Below are 17,658 nucleotides of genomic sequence, written 5' to 3'. Positions count from 1 at the left end.
ACTTTTGCATATTCCATCATTGGATACAAAATAAGCTAGTTACTGCCATTAGAATTGGTTTATTTCTATTTTACATTTCTGCAAATAGCTTGTTACTTTACATTATGCCCAAGCACTCTAAATATTTATAGAATGCCTTCATGTATCTCGCCTTCTTATTGATGATATTCCATTAATACAAAATCAGTCATAATCACCAAAACAGTTTGTAATAACTGGCATGCCCTAGTAGGTCAATAAGTGTGGTAAAAATATATATGACATAAAACATACCATAACATCTGCATCAAAAGTAAAACTTGCACTCTTCTCTTCTGATTTTTTTGCTCATCAAGTAAAAATTCTCACTCATCATCAGTGAGTAGATGAGTGTATTTGTCAAGCCCTGCGTATATGTAACAACTCCTTATCCAGTACCCACAACTCTTATCAAGTGAATAAAATGCTGATCCCACCATCCTTACCCTCAAAGATTTTGACTATATTAAATCTGTATTGCCTCATTTATATATATATACAGGGCTCCAGAAATCCACTCACCCACTCATGGCTGGCAAATTATCAGAGACAGCATTTTTCTAAATATATTCAAAATATATTATTCTTCACACAATTTACATTTTTTTTTAATATTAAAACATCATCTCATTTATTGTCAGGTTATTTGATCATGGGCACCACCAACAAATTTATTAAAGAAGTTTTAAACCAGGAGATATCATGTTTATTTAATTAATAAAATGAACAGTCATTAAAATCTCAACCTGCTGTACTTCTTTCCCTAATAGCTTTCCTGTCGTTAATGTCATAACACAATTGATAACTTTTAAACATTTTTCTTTCTATATTATTATTATTTATTATTATTACAGGTATCTCCATGGCATCAGTAGACTCATCGCGAGAGACCCAAACTATCAAAACAATATCTGTTATATCTCCTCTTGAATTCATTTACAGACAAAGAACTCACAACTGAGTCAGGCAATACATTCCACTCATTCACTACCCTCCAGGTGAAAAACCTCGTTCTCACATCCTTGTTAGCCACACTTTTCCAGAGATGACCTCTTGTTCTTTCATCACTATCACACAGCTGAAACATTTTCCCTGCATCGATCTTATAAAAACCTTTTAGTAACTTAAATGTTTCTATCATATCCCCCTCTTCTCTGCCTATCAACCAACCTCTGCAATCCACAATCTATCAATGTAGGGAGCATTTTTTATATCACTCGCCAACTTAGTCACTCTCCTCTGAACCCTCTCCACAACCTCCTCATCTCCAAGGAATCCAGGTGACCAGACCTGAGCACAGTAATCCAAATGTGGAAGTATCAACGCTTTATAAAGAGGAATAATAACCTTTTTATCTCTGGATATTAATGTGTTCCTCAATAACTACGCAATCCTATGTGCAATCATGGACACCTTAGCAATGTGTCCCCTGAACTTCATCTCCCTATCCACCAACACTCCTAAGTCCCTAGCCTCATCAATCTCTTGGAGTACCATTCCATCAATGTAGTACACAGCTGGTAATCTTTTAATCCAAAAATGCATAACTTTACACTTTTCCACATTGAACTGACATCCATTACCTTTTGCCCATTTTGCCAGTTTATTTAAATTGGTGCTTCCCAAACTGTTGGCCATAAGTTTGGTTGAGGGGGCCTTGAAATAATGAAAACAAATTTAAAATGTTTTAAGACTAAGTAGTTTTTTTTTTTTTTAATCTTAAAAGAAACATATTTAATTTTTATTATTTATTTTTTGTTATTTTTTATATTTTGATGGAAAAAAATCACACATTGGTGTTGGTTCACAAATTGTGCTTCCTGCGTATTTTGGCGTTTATTGAATATTAGTAAATATATGCTTATTCATATAAGTTTCATTTCAAAGGTATTGATAAGAAGCACAAAAAAGCTTACAAACGCAAAATCTTGAATATAAATACAATAAATATTATAATAATATATGTCTGTATTACGATTTTTTTTTTCAATAGGGGCCGTGAAATATTTTAATTTTTCCAAAGGGGACCTTTACATTCATAAGTTTGGGAAGCACTGATTTAAATCATCTTGCAAACTCTCAACATCAGCTTGATTTTTCATTGCACTACCCAACTTTGCATCATCAGCAAACAACTGAATATCTCCCCCAAGCCATTTCCTATATCATTTATGTACAGATTAAACAACAATGGCCCAAGCACAGAACCCTGAGGCACACCACTGGTCACCTGCCTCATCCTGGACTCTGCTCCTCCATACACCACATTCTGGTATCTCTCCCTGAGTCATTCTCCTATCCATATCACCAGTTTAGTATCCATCCCCACTGCTCCAATTTGCGCAACAGTATTCCATGGGGTATCCTGTCAAAAGCCTTAGCAAAATCCAGAAATACCACTGTGTGGCCATTTCCTTTGTCCAACTCAGATGTCATTCTATTATAAAAAGCTAATAAATTGCTAAGGCAGGATCGACCTTTAACAAAACCATGTTCGCACCTATAAAGTATCATATCCTGATCCACCCATTCTTGAATTTTGTCTTTAACCAACTTTTCCAATGCTTTTACCACCACTCTCAAGATGGTGATTGGTCTGTAATTAACTACCACAGTCTTTGAGCCACCTTTATGCAAGCTGATATTCCATCTAAACCTACAGCAGTGTTTGTATTTAAATTTTGCAATATATTAAGTACCTCTGATTTCTTAACTTCAGTTCTCACAGTTATTGCTACAGGTACAGAGATATCCTCACTGGGGTGATAGACTTTTGAAAAGTGATCACTCAGTAACTCTACTATTACATCTGAATTTGTCACCTCAATACCATTAGCACCCACTAAAGTTATCCTTCCGAAGTTATTCTTCCTTTTACTTGCCACATAGTAAGATTTGGCTTTTCTTACTATGCTGGTAACCTTCTTAGCTGGAGCCTTGATACTGCTCATGGGTGTACTGATCGCCTTTCTCCTTGTAAATTCTCCATAACATTTTCTTTTTTTGGAGGTCAAACTTGATACTACTACTACTCATCCATCTAATGACTATCTTGTTTATCTTCCTGACCATGGGGACACAATCTGATATTGCCTTCCTCAGATACCCACTGATTTTATCCCATGCACTGCTAACATCTTTCCCCTGCAATATGTTCTACCATGGGACTACTGCAAGCTCACTCCAAAGCTTGTTATAATTGCCTAACCTGTAGTTCCATATATACCCCTTTTTAAGAGAGAAATCCACAAATTTTGCAACCGCCCAAGTCAATGCTACATGATCACTCTCATCAATTGGAGGTAATGAGAACACCTTACTTATGCATTTATCCTCTGAACTAATGCCCAGGTCCACCATTCTCACACTACATGTCCCTTCACTTGAAACAGCACATAACTGTTTCAATTACTCAAAACATTTATTTGCTGTTTCAAGTAATTATCTCATAGAAGATGTATGAATTTCATTTCCTTTTTGCCATGTGATATTTCCCCCTTCCAATTGATATCACCATAATTAAAATCTCCCATAATAATCACTAAACCTGCACTCATTGCACTAATTTGCTGATACACGAATTCAATATCATCCCCAGTACCCCCTGGCATATAGCAGCAACCAACTGTATATTTGGTTGCGTTGGTCACTATTTCACACCAGACCCCCAAATGAACTATCATTCAGATATCTATCATCTTGATATGCTATTTCTTTGGCTGAAACTCATCAGCTATCATCAACAGTACCCCCACCCTCATTCTGTCTTCTCTATCCTCCCTGAAAATACTGTACCCATCACATTCAATTCCAGTGAACACATCTTCCTGATAGTCAAGTTTCACTAATGCCTACAACTTTTGGTGAGATTGCACTGACTAATACCAAAAATTCTTCCCTCTTATTTCGAATGCTTCTTGCATTAGTATACAAAAATTGCAGATTCCCTTTAGTTCTTGTACCAGCTTTAGAACTAATATACATGTCACTAATTTCAGTAGTCCCATGCCGATTTTTATCCACTCTATTCTGCAATTTATTCTGCGAATAAGGATCAATTTTAGTTTACCTGCTCAATTACTTCAACTTGTTGAAACAGTAACTTCTTCAATCGCTTATGACCTTCCATGTTCAGGTGCAACCCATCTTTTGCATACAGCTCTTCAAACACACTCCAGGCATCAACAAATTCCAGACCTCTTTTTTTGCACATTCTTGCATTCATATCATTCTTTATCGTCTATTTAACTCATAATTGTCAAAATGAGACAGCACACACACTATCCTCCCATTGACACTTTTCTTCTTCACGATATCTAACAATGTTCTTAAATCTTTTGCTACCCGATTTATACTACCACTCAGGTCATTTGTACCCACCATAACTATTATCTTTTCTGCATCATGCCCTCTCTTTATTGCTAAAGCTACTCTCTCTATTGTTCCACCAGCCAAGCACTCCTCATGCATACTGCTCTCCATACCCTTAATCATAGAATCACCATATATTTTATCACTCATAACTTCATTCAAGTCCAAACAAGCATCACTCACGGCCTCATTTTCTATGCTATTCAGCATGACTCTCCCAGTTTCATTACTCAACGCTCTTTTACTTATTCCCTCACTCTCACTACATCTCGTTTCTTCTTGAACTGTTGTGCTTTCATTCTGTTTACTCTCAATACTATTTATTACTACCACATACTACTATCCACTCTCATACTATTTATTACTTCATCAATCACCAAAGACTCTCCCATACTTAATCCTGTTCTAGTTACATCTGCTAAAGTAATCTCCATAGTCCTAATTTCACTATTCAACCCATTTAACTCAGTTTTAATTTCCAGAACCTCCTTACTGAGCACTTCCAATTCCTCTCGCAGAAGATGATCACTTTTCATTTTCCCAAACTCCTGCCTTCCGCTTCTTCCTGTTCTTCTGCTATGGTCCTGATGTCTGCTTCCATTTTTCTAATCACTCCAGCCTGTTCTGACACTTCTCAAATACTTTGACATTTTCATTCTTTTCATTTAGCCAAACAGTCCACAGATCCTTCACATTCTTAAGCACATACATATGGCAGTTTCCACAATCATCCATTTCGAAAAATCTAATGCAGAGCCAGACTTTCGTATAGAAGTCCTGTGAGTCTCTTGTCGGACGCCATCTTTAGTTGCTGAAGTAGTGAAACAAACAGCAGCGAAAACACAGTATATACAACAGTTTCAAACAATAACACCACTGAAAGACACTTGCATTAATTTAAAAACATGTTTTCCAGCGTAACTCAACATGACCGCCACGTTCTCTAGCGACATTAGCGCCACCTCGAATGAATATGAAAGACTTGTTGCAAAAATCCCCTAATTTCCCTCCCAGCCATATCATACAGTGTCTTCTCGCTCCACGCATGCTCCTTATGCTTATCATACTTACGGTTTTCATTTCAATCATGTAGCAGTCAAAATGAGCTGCCATTATGTGTTGTTGTTACAGCACCTTACTTGAAAACAGTAAATCTCACTCTTAAAAGCAAAAGAAGTATGTTTTCATATCATGAATTCATTTAAAATTAATTATAGTTATCATTTCAAATATATAAATTTTATAATCAAATCAATGCATTAATATAATTACAAGTATATCTAGGTGCGAAATTCTAATATAATATTATTCTAAGCTTATTTTCACAGTTCACAACGTGAATTAACTTAGTGTAATTAAGTGCTTGAACGAATTATCTGATGACAAGACTTTAGATTTTTTAACACTGTTATTTATTTAAAATACAGTTATTTTACCAAAAAAAAAAAAAAAAAAAATTCAAAATCAGATCATGTGACTCAATACATCGTGAACATTGAGTCTGGCTCCACAGCCATTGCTGCCTACTTTCTTGTTTTCATGACTTTTATTATTTGTATTTCCTATTAAATTATTTTTTATGGTTAATTTATATAAATTCATCCTTCCTTATGAAAGAAAATACAAACTATACTTTTAAGCTTTGTAAAATGATGTAAACCTAAAGGTGAATTGTAGGCACCGGAAAGTGTTAAAAACATTGAAAGAAAGAGTTCTGTTGTATCATCTCACGGCTTGCTGGAACAACCTGGGATTGTGGTGCTGATGCCTTAAGGTCGTCTGCACTGTTGTGAATAACTGGCCAAGGTGCCAATTGCATGGTGGTGGTCTCCAAGACATCCACAAAATGACAGATGAGGCCCTGGATTGGCTTTCTGGTCTGGACCTAGCTGCTTTTGCAATAAGAATAAATAAATCAATCAAGTAAAAACATCAGGTGAGATGTGCTTTCCGAGATAAATGGCTCAAGGAATTTGTATGATTGTGTTACCAAGACAAAGCTGCATTTTGTAATACCTGTAAAAAATATCCTGGGCTGTTGACAGCCCAGGATATTTCTAGATTGCTAGATTGCTACAAAGTTTTCAAGGACCTTTCAAAGTGGAGACATTTAGCTTTCATGAAGCATCAAATTCTCACAAAAGATGATGTGACATAGACTTAGCCAGAAACCAGAAAATATGCCTCTAGCTGCTTGCCAAAAGAAAATTAATTCTAAATTTTATGAACATCTTAAGTGCCTTGCTCTTGTGGCTTGTCTTATTATCAACAATCTGGAAGATCTGCCTTTATTAAACATGAAGAACAAAAATCAGCAAGGACTGAACAATCTGGCTTTGTCTGAACATGCCATATATGTCCCAATAATAGTTCCTCCTCTTTGTCTGAACATGCCATATATGTCCCAATAATAGTCCCTCCTCTTTGAACCAAACATGGAAACATTTCATGCCATTTCAGGCCTCCAGTAAGCAAAGTATTTATATCATTTACCACATTGTGGGTCTAGTTGGAATTTCCTCTGACTAGGAAGGTATCCTGGTAAAGCAGGAATACTTGCTGCTATAGCCCCTTTGATGGAAACAGGCCATACCTTGAGAAGTATGATTACATGAGGCCTAAGAGAAGACTAAGACAGATTTTTGCATTTGGTGGTTCTTTACAAGATCAAAATATAAGGTCTGATAATATTGGAGACTTGACAAATAACAGATTAATTTAAAAGAAAATTGTTGATAGGAAGTAATAACGAAAAGTTAATTATGTAGTCCCCAGCGGCCATACTATACATAGTATTGACGATGGTGATTGAAAAGATGAAAAAGGAGCTAAAAGGAATACACGGAAGATCTGTATAATTATAAAAATAGTCAATGACCTTATAGATAATCAATTAAACCATGTAGTTCTTGATGAGAAGGATGATGACAGCAATTTACTCAGTGAGGAATGGCAAATCGCTTGAGATTGACCAGTTTAGCTGATAAAAAGATCATGATGTATTTGTGATTAAACAGTTTATTATTGTTTTAAACAATTTTTATCAAATATTGGAGAAGAATTAAGTCAATAAAGCATTTTTTTTTGTTTTAAATAAAATTATATGTAAATCTTATTTACATTTATATAACACTTTTTGACTCTTCAGGTGATAATGTTTGCATTAAAGGAGCCTATCTTTGGGATAATGTTGTTATTGAAGATTGTTGTGAATTGAATACATGCCTGTTAGCTGAAGGGGTTGTGGTCAAATCGGGTGTTAAAGTGCTTCAAGGTTGTGTTCTTGGTTCTGGAGTAAGTATTGTTTTTTAAAAAACTTATTCAATTTTTTCTTCTTTTTTGTTTTTTCACTAGTCTTATGAATATTTATAGTCACCACTTGTCTTATATTAGCAAACTAAAAGTAGAGGAATGGAGTGTTACAACAATAACTTCCTCCTGTCCTTCTTCCTTCCTAGCTATTACAACATCATTCTGTATAATACAAAATTCTTTTGTTCCCACTCAGCTCCTTAAAATAAACTTATAAATATTCTCAATTTCCATTCCTGTTTGCATTCCACCCATGCCACCATCATTAGAACATCAGCTATGATATATATATGCATTTCATCATTTTCCTAGGATAACAGCTGTCTGATGTTTTTCTTAGGATAACAGCTGTTTATTTACTTCCCTTAATCTTCCTCAGAACTTTCATACTACCCGATGACTGTTTTTTGATCGTTGGTTTATTACTAATCCATAATCATTAGAAATACCAGTATTCATTTCTAACCCAGCTTGTGAAATGATTATTTATAGATTACTTCCTGTAATTAGAACAAAAGTAGGTTTAATAAAAAGGTCATTTTAAAGGTTGTGTACATTGTGCATGCATGGCCAGTAGGAAGACTTCCTACTTTTCAAACTATGTCAGTTGTAAGCCATACTCTAGGTTAAAACGTCGTATACTCATTTCCTGTTTCTAGTGTTCTTGTTCTGAAATAAGACTTCAAAATGGATCAAGAATCTGAGAAAAGTTAGATATTGGATATTTTGCAAGGCCATATGTTTTATGCAAAGTATTTGATCATGTGGAGTGGATGACAAGTGCTTCTTCACTACAGTCCTGAAATATTCCTCCACATTTCATTCTTTTCCCTAAGTTGGAGCAAATCTCCACTACCATTGGCAACATGTCTGCTGAAGTGGGTCACTTTAACTACATTAAAAAATAAAACAATAAAAAAAAAGTTACTAACAGGAATCCAATGCTTTTCCAAATGTTGGCAGCAGTGATGAGTAAAATGGAAATTATACTGAAGATCTTCAGATGTATTTTGTTAAATGTTTAGATTAACTGCAGATAAAGTGCAGAACTTTTGAAATGGCCCTTATAAATTAAATAGTTAGCCGTATTTCTGTTGATTATAAAATAAAGGGCACAGTGTCAATTGGCAGCTTCTCCAGGATAAACTGACTGGAAAAACTCCAGGATAAAGTCACTGCATTTTTTTTTTATATTAATCCCACATACTGAGATTATAAAACATGAAACAGACTGTGATTTGTGTGAGCAAGTGGCAAGAGAGAGAGAGCGAGAGAAAAAAGGAATCTGATGTTTCTTGGAACTCAGCAGATTCCTTCTTTCTTTCTGTGTGTGTGTGCGTGTGTGTGTGTGTGTATATCAAGGCCGGGGTATTCTTTAGAGAAAGTAGTGTACAGAGAGCAGTGTACATTGGCTGCCAAAGAACAGAGATAAATGAAATAAAGGAAAAAGATGAGAAGTTGATTTGATAAGTTGGGAGCTTAAATATATATATTCATGTAGATGTGCATATATACAGGGTGTTCGGGATAAATTTGACATATTTATAATTAATTATATTTTTCCGTAAGTTACATGTATTAACACACACTTCTCTTCATTTAAAAGTTTGGACCCTTCTTCATTCATATACAAGATGTCAGAAAGGATGGATAGCTGGAACCCACCTGAATCATGGAAGAGAATAACTTGTATCATGATGATTCGTGCCAGCCATCAAAATAAGGATATTACGACTGCTGCCCAATGCTCCCTGAATACAGTAAAAACAATCAGGCATGAACTAGAGACTTGCAATGGTGACTACGAGGATGTAGCAAGAAGAAAGATCCCTAGCAGACGATCTGATTGCATTCGTACAGCAGAATTCCTCGCAAATCTGCAGGAACAGGTGTTGAAGAACCCTGTCATTGGAATTCGGGCTTTGTTCGTGGAGTTGCTAACTGTAGTCAAGCCCTGGATAACAAGGGTAGCCAATGGTAGGCCGTATGTATGGCAGCAGGATTCGGCCCCTTGCACACCTCTGGGAAAAGTCAAAAATGGTTGTCTGAAAATTTCTACGACTTCACCAGTCCAAATGTTTGGCCTCCAAACTCCCCATACCTTAACCCCATGGATTATTTTGTATGGGGCGCAGTTGAAAAAGACACCAATCGCACTTCCAGTAATACAAAAGCCCAGTTAATGGATAAAATTAAAACAGTTTTTGCGGCCCTTCCCAGGGAGACTGTAGCATCAGCTTGTTCGAGGTTCCGAAGCAGAATTGAAGCTGTGATCGATGCTAATGGTGGTTATTTTGAGTAAATCTTGTTGACAGTATTGTAATTAACTCTGCCTGTAATGTTTTTTTGTCAATATTCATTAAATTTAATAGATACAAAGATTTTCTTTTTCCTTACGAAACTGTCAAATTTATCCCGAACACCCTGTATATTTGCATGATTAGAGGAAAGTGGATGAACTGTTGTGGCCAGTGTTCAGTAGAGTAATGCCTCTGAAAATACTTATAAAAAAAAAGTCAAACCAGAAACAGTGCATAATTGAAGGTAGTCTGTGAGAGAAATTGTGCTCTGCTGTTAAGTGGATTGCACTCATCGGGATATAATCAAGTATTCTAAGGAAGATTTTCAGCTCCACTCCAAGTGTGAGAACAGTATTCAAAGATCAGACAGATTTGGTATTGATAATGTGGTAGGAGTTGTGCAGTAAAGAATTAGTGCTGTGAGTGAAAAAGAATACCAATTTTTTTTGGAGGCTATGGATATGATATGCTTGTGACAGCATAGGCTAAATATGAAAGTTAGCCCAAAAAAAGAAAACTGATCTTGACTGGAAATTGGAACATTATCTAAAGTAAGATGGAATGAAATACAATCTTACTTCCAGGTAATAAGATAAGACTTTTGATAGCATTGAAATTCACTAGATTAACTTCCCTCCACATGAGAATGGTGAGGAGATCGTTGTTAAGGTTGTGGAAGATCTTGAAGCTTGAGTGTGGATGAAAGCACAGATCCCTGGGATACAAGCACGATAGAGAAATCTGATTAGAGGAAACCATCTACCATGACTTACATTAAATGATCAGAGAAGAAGCTAGCAATAGTCACATGATATAGGAGGAAGACCATAAAATGGTAACTTGGTAAAAAGTCCTTCATGGCCAAACTAAATCATATGCCTGGGAAATATCAAACAACCACAAGAGTTTCTCCAAAATTTTTGCATGACATGTATTCAAAGATGTATAAGGTTAGCTAGAAGATGTGCTATGGAATGAGAGTGGCAGAATCCATATTAGTGATGACTGATTAATTGGTGCACCTCTTCCTAGTGAAAAAGTTGACTGTTAAAGATGTTTTCCATTATTTTGAAAGCATCAAGACAATGAGGGAAATAGTAGCTTGATGGCTAGCATATCTTTTTAAGAACCTGCTGTATAAAGGCTTACTTTTATTCCATTGGGTAGATGCTGGGTGAATATAACACCTGCCCTGTATTCCATATATGATACAGGGCAGGTGTTAATTCTGGAGCACAAGTTTTAATACATTATAGGGATGCCATTTAGTCCAGGGGACTTACTAGTAGACCATTTGTGTATTTGTATTTTTCTGATGGTCTTCTGTTGAAAGATCAGAGCAGGCATTCTGTCAGCATTTCATTGTGGTATAGTGGGAGATTTTATTGGTTGTCTACACAAGAGTAGGAGGAAAAGACTGATGCCTAGAGGTCCTTATCTTTAGGTGCTGTTACCACTGTGCCATCAGGATATTGTGGAAATAACGACCTAAGTGGCTAAACACTTAGCTCAAGCTCTCTCTCTCTCATTATAGGCAACACTTCTCTTCATGTTAAAAACTATGTGCACATTAAATCTTGTTTGTCAGGTATGATTCTCAGGGATACTAATATCATGGCCAATTTTCATATAACTTCCTTATTCAATAATGAATAGGGAAGTCCCCTTAAAAGAGACTTCAAAAATCACATATGTACTATCCCACCAACATGCCTACCTTATTCACTTTCATTTTACATTCTGGCTATTTTATATGGCAAGGAAACCCTACAAGCAGATTAATGCACAGTCCTGGAATCCATTATTTCTCCCTTCTCCCTTCCACTGCCAGTCTTTTCATGTAACATTTTGAGAACACAGACCTAAATATTACCTGTCTCAAACTCACAATATGGCTATGCTACAGTGATGACTTTTCTCCATTTGGTTAAATGGCAGAAATATGTTAGAAATGTTTTAATACACCTCAACAGCTAGTATTCAAGGATCCATTTCACCATTGAAAAGGAAAACAGTTATACTGTTCTTTGACACTCTAGTCACCTGCCTTCCAAATGAATCCTTATCCTTTTCTGTCTACAGAAAACCTACCCACACTGGAAGGTGCATCCATCAATTTTCATGCCACCATCCATCCCAACAGTGTGGTGTTATCAAGATCTTAGCTAATAGAGGTAGAATCATCTGCTTGGATCATGCTAGCCTCTTCACCTAATTCAATCACATTTGTAACGCATTTTTAGCCAGTGGCTTTCCCCTTCACAAGGTTAACAAAAACCTCTGCACGTGCTCCAACCCTCACCTCCCCCCCCCTCCCCAAAAAAGAAAAAAATTCATTACTATCCTCTACATCTGAGACACCTCAGAAAAAATTATATGCATTCTTGAAAAGTGTAACATACAGACCTCCTTCAGACCATACCAAAAATTAGCTATCCCCCTCACCCACTAAAGATCTACTTCACTATCTTGATCATCCTGGCATTTGCAATTTCACTTGCTCTTGCAAGCTTAAATGCTCAGGACAAACACTGGAAGAACAGCTAACATCTGCTTAGAGGAAACATAGAAAATATGTCCATCATCTGCACTACAGCTGTTCCACGTCGGTAGACCATACTGTACATACAGATCACTGGATCTTAAGGGGGAGAGGGAATCCTTCCTCTTATGCAGAAACAGATACAAATCAGAGAGACTATTCTTGAATCTGCCACAGCACTATAAACCCAAATAAATTTGGCTGCATCACACTGCTAGAAATTTGTGAGACCTTCAACAAGATTCCACCACTGCACCTAGGACTGTAAGAGCCAGTCTTTTGAAATCAGTCCATGTTTGCCTAGTGCACCTGCATGTGTGTGCTTAGTTTTCTTTGTCGCTATGAAGCTTTGGTGACAAGGCAAAATTTGGCTTATAATCTAATTAGCTAAATAAATGTAGTTGATATTACTTTTAGATGTGTTTTTTCTTCATTAAACATCAGCATGTGTATTTTTAATCCTGTAAATATGTTTAGCATGTTCCTTAAAGGGTATCATACCAGAAATAAGATGGAGGAAATAGAAAAGGTTGCCAGACTGTGCTGATAGTGATATATCTAAATTGATGCCTCTAACCACCCAGCCAGTCACATGGATCAAATATATCAATAATATATGCTTTGTATCCATATAATTTTTTGTATAATATATATCCAGTAGTTATATTAACTTCAATGGACACTTCACATCCATGTAATTATGGATGTATATATTTACAGTAGTTAATAGTCATGCATCACTTATCTGGAATGGATCTCACTTCAGATTTCATCTGACTACAGCTTTTTGTTTGTTTGTTTCAGCAATAGTGTTTCCTCTAGTAAAACAACCATGTTGACCCTTTTGCCACTTTTTGAAATTTTCAAATATGATATTAAATCATTCTCAACATCTTGTATAGCTGTTATTACAAGCATTTAAAGAGAAGTAAAATAATTTTCAGGTGCACCTGTCTACAAATTAGAAATAATTGTATTTATTGTTACACACATTGTATGAGTGCAAGGCAAAAACAAAACCAGATAATCAACTGCTCTGTAAAAAGTTTCTTATTTACATTGTAGTAAATAATGACAACCATTTTGATGTTTAACAATATTAAACATAGATATATTGCTGTAGCTATTAACTTTCTTCTTAATGCAGTATCGATAAAATGCCTGCATCTGTGTTTTCTTAAAGTTAAAAATATTTTGTTCAAGAAATCATTTTTTATTAATTCAAAAATATTCTGTTTTATCCAATCTGCAGCTACTCACTGGCTGACAAAATCTGCTTGCCATGAGCAACTGAACAAGTGTATTTGTCAAGCTCTGGAAATTATTATAATACTTCATTTTGTAGAAACAGACCATTTCTAGCTGTTTACCAGGACAGAAAAGCAATTGGCAGGAAAGGACTGAATAATGTTCTTCGCTTTACCTTAACTTTTAATGTAGTTTTTATTAGATTTATAAAAATGTAATAAAAATATAAAAATGTTTTTATAGCTAAAATATAATAAAATCTGTTTATCTTATAAGAATATTTTTGTGACATTTTTAAATACATCACATAAATATAGATTTAATTACAGGTGATAGTTGGTCCATATGTTACACTTCAAGAATACACCAAGTTGCAAGCTGACCTACCCACTGAGGATGAAGATGATGATGGATTTGAAGATGATATAACTGAAAATAAGGAACCAGCAGGTACTGAAAGTTTGCATATTTAAAACTGCAGTGAAAAAAATTGGTCAAATACGAGGGTGATCTGAAAGGTTCTCGGCCTAACAATGAAAAAATGAATTTATAATTTCAAAATTATTTTTATTTTTCAACATAACCTCCCTTAATACTAGTACATTTATTCCAGCAATGCTCAAGTGCCATTATCCTGTCCCTGTAGTGGTTCTCAGTAAGATCTGCAAAATACCCCTCTACAGCTGCAATCACCTCTTGATTTGAAGAAAAACGCTGACCAGTGAGGAAGAATTTTAGTTTTGGGAAGAGATAGAAGTCAGAGGGAAATAAATCTGGGGAATAAGGTGGATGTTCCAACAATTCATAGTGCAGATCCCTTATTTTTTTACATTGCCAAAACACCTTTGTGGGCAGGTGCATTGTCCTGATGAAAGATGATTTTTTTCTTCTTCAAACCAGGTCTTTACTCACGAATTTTTTTGTCTAGTCTGGTTAAAAGATCGGAATAATATTCTCTGATTATTGTTTTACCCTTTTCAAGATAATTAATAAACAAAATGCCTTTAGCATCCCAAAACACCGGTGCCATGACCTTTCCTGCTGATTTAACCGGCTTCTGTCCACTGTTTGGATTCTGGTGTGTAATGGTGAATCCCAGTCTCATCCATAGTAATAAATCAATGCATAAAATTAGTTTTATTCTTGTTAAAACACTCCAAGCACTGTTAAGAGATTTTCATGCAAGTGCGTTTTTGAACTTTTGTGAGCAAGCACAACACCCATCTTGCACAAAGCTTTTTCATTTGCAATTCTTCACGTAAAATATATCCTACACATTCTTTTGAAATGCCAATAGTCTCAGCAGTTGCACTCACTTTACCTCTCCAGTCATCCAATACCATATCATGCACTTGATCAATGATTTCTGGTGTTGTTACACCTTTTGTACATCCTTCACGTGGATCATCTTCAAGGCTGGTCTGCCATGTTTAAACTCAGCAGCCCATTTCTTAATTGTTTAAACTTTTGCGAACTTCAAACGAAATTCTTTTGCCATTAAACCTTCTTTTACAAAGAATTTTATAACCACACAATACTCAATTTTATTCATTTCAAGGTATAAAGAAAACACTTTTGCTTCAGACAGCTGTATAAAACAAGCTACTTGATAGAATGACTTGCAGTTTCACATGGATGCTTATGATAGATATATCAACTTAGAAAAAAAAAAAATCCTGCCGAATAGTGTGGCCATCTATGGTTGAGGCCAAAAACTTTTCAGACCATCCTCATAATTATATTCTTGTTTAGTCCTTGTTTAAAAAGCTTCTTCAGTGAAAATATGAAATTTTTTTGCCATTCTTTAGCATCTATAGTCCTGATTGATCTGTTAATCTCCGGGATACAAAGATCAAGTTGATGTCCATCAGCTATTCTCTGTATACAAGTGACCTAGTTGTGAATGTATTTCACACATAAACTTGTGTGAAATACGTTATTCACACCTATTTAAGTAAAATAAGAATGAAAACAAGAATATAATTTCTTGCCAAGTATAATTAACTTTCTAACTCTGTAAATAGTGTGTGTGTGTGTGTGTGTGCGTGTGTGCGCACACATATGCACAAGGTGCTATCAAAAAGAAACTGGACTAAGCTAATAAAATATTTACAACTTACAATTTGTTGTCTGTTATAACTAAGAGCTATAAATTTTCTTCTGTTATTGTTTCTAAGCATTGTTCCAAATTCATCGTTTCATCTATTTGAGTGCTCCCATTGCACTGCCGCATGTATTATCACTCATCTTATAATGATTTTATATATTCCTTCTTTAGCTGTGCATAAAATAATCCTACATGAAGGCAGCTGCAGAATTAAATAATTTGTGCTACTTGTCAGAAAGAAGTCAATGGACACCATAGTGTGAGGAACAACAGCATGGTACCCACCTTAATAAGATGTAGGACCTTCTTTTGCTGTGATGACTACAGAAATCCTACAGGGCATACTTTCCACAAGCATATGATAGTGGTCGATGGGAATTTTAGACTTTTCTTCCTGGAGGCATGTAATGAGATCCTGGACTGTTCTGGAGTGTTCCTTGACCTCACCCAACCCTCCAGTTCATCCCACAGATGTTAAATAGCGTTGAGATCAGGGCTCTGTGGGGGCCAATCACATGTGGTGATTGTTCATATATATGACCCATGTAGTTAAATCAGCATGGTATAATCACATCTCTTGTGACATGGTATATTGTCTTACTGAAAGAGACGATGATCAGTTCCATAAAAATGCCATAAAGTAAGAAGCATGACATTGTCCAGAATATTCAGATATCTAAGTTCAGTGTTTGTGGCACCATAAACAGGTCCGAAGCCATACCAGGAAAGACAGGACCATACCATTGCTACCTCAAATTTCATAGTCGGGGGTTACATACTCTAATAAGAGATGTTCACTGAGCATCCATCACACCTATCAGTCTGCTTGGTAGAAGGTGCAGCATGATTCATCGCCCAATAACACACCTTTCCAAGCTTCCTCTTCCCATTGTACACTCTCCTTGCACCAATAAAGACAATACTGCATGTTCATTTGGTTAATATGGGCTTGCACGTTGCAGACCTACCATGGAAACCATGTTGTTAGCCTCCGTTTGAACATTTTTGTGCAGATTCACCTTCCATTCAATGTATCTTCTGACAAATGGCAGTTTTTACATATTATCCTTCATAGCACCTTGTGGTCACGTTTAGTGAGTGTGGTAAGTGTACACTGCAGGTAGCACTTGTAGTTGACTCCTTGCACTTCCTCTCCATGTGTTGAGGCTTAAGTGCTTATGCAGACATCATGTTGGAGGCTTAATGGAATGTATACACTTCCTCTCTATATGATATCACTGATTGTTGACCTGGGATGGCCCAGTACGTCAAATGTGTCAAACAGGTTGCCTACAATATGGCATTCCATGACAACGCCTCTTTCAAACTCCATCAGTTTCCTTCTTGCAGCTATTTCACCTGGACACAGCTGCACTGACTTTAGCACCTTGTGGTCACGTTTGGTGAGTGTGGTGAGTGTCCACTGCAGGTAGCACTTGCAGTTGACTCCTTGCACTTCCTCTCCATGTGTTGAAGCTTAAGTGCTTATGCGGACATCATGTTGGAGGCTTAATGGAATGTATACACTTCCTCTCTATATGATATCACTTATTGTTGACCTGGGATGGCCCAGTATGTCAGATGTGTCAAACAGGTTGCCTACAATATGGCATTCCATGACAACGCCTCTTTCAAACTCCATCAGTTTCCTTCTTGCAGCTATTTCACCTGGACATAGCTGCACTGACTTGGGAGCATCATGTTCTTCCAATTTATACAGCTAGAAACACATGACTCGTTACATGGCACGATGCTCCTAG

The 17,658-nt window shown here is 36.2% G+C and overlaps 1 protein-coding gene across 1 annotated transcript in view; it reads left to right on the top strand.

The window, feature by feature from the left end:
• eIF2Bepsilon (eukaryotic translation initiation factor 2B subunit epsilon) overlaps window positions 1-17,658 on the top strand; it is a 135,706-nt gene that overhangs the window by 73,792 nt on the left and 44,256 nt on the right. The window contains exons 9-10 of the mRNA XM_090394353.1: window positions 7,538-7,683; window positions 14,121-14,241. Coding sequence (XP_090250479.1) covers window positions 7,538-7,683; window positions 14,121-14,241 — 267 coding nt within the window. The remainder of the gene's footprint in view (window positions 1-7,537; window positions 7,684-14,120; window positions 14,242-17,658) is intronic.

The sequence above is a fragment of the Typopeltis vanoorti genome, chromosome 6 (genome assembly GCF_054136105.1).
Source record: "Typopeltis vanoorti isolate ZY-2024b chromosome 6, IOZ_Tvanoo_1.0, whole genome shotgun sequence".
NCBI lineage: Eukaryota > Metazoa > Arthropoda > Arachnida > Uropygi > Thelyphonidae > Typopeltis > Typopeltis vanoorti.
Note: the sequence above shows the minus strand (reverse complement) of the source record. Positions and strands in the feature narration are given on the sequence as shown.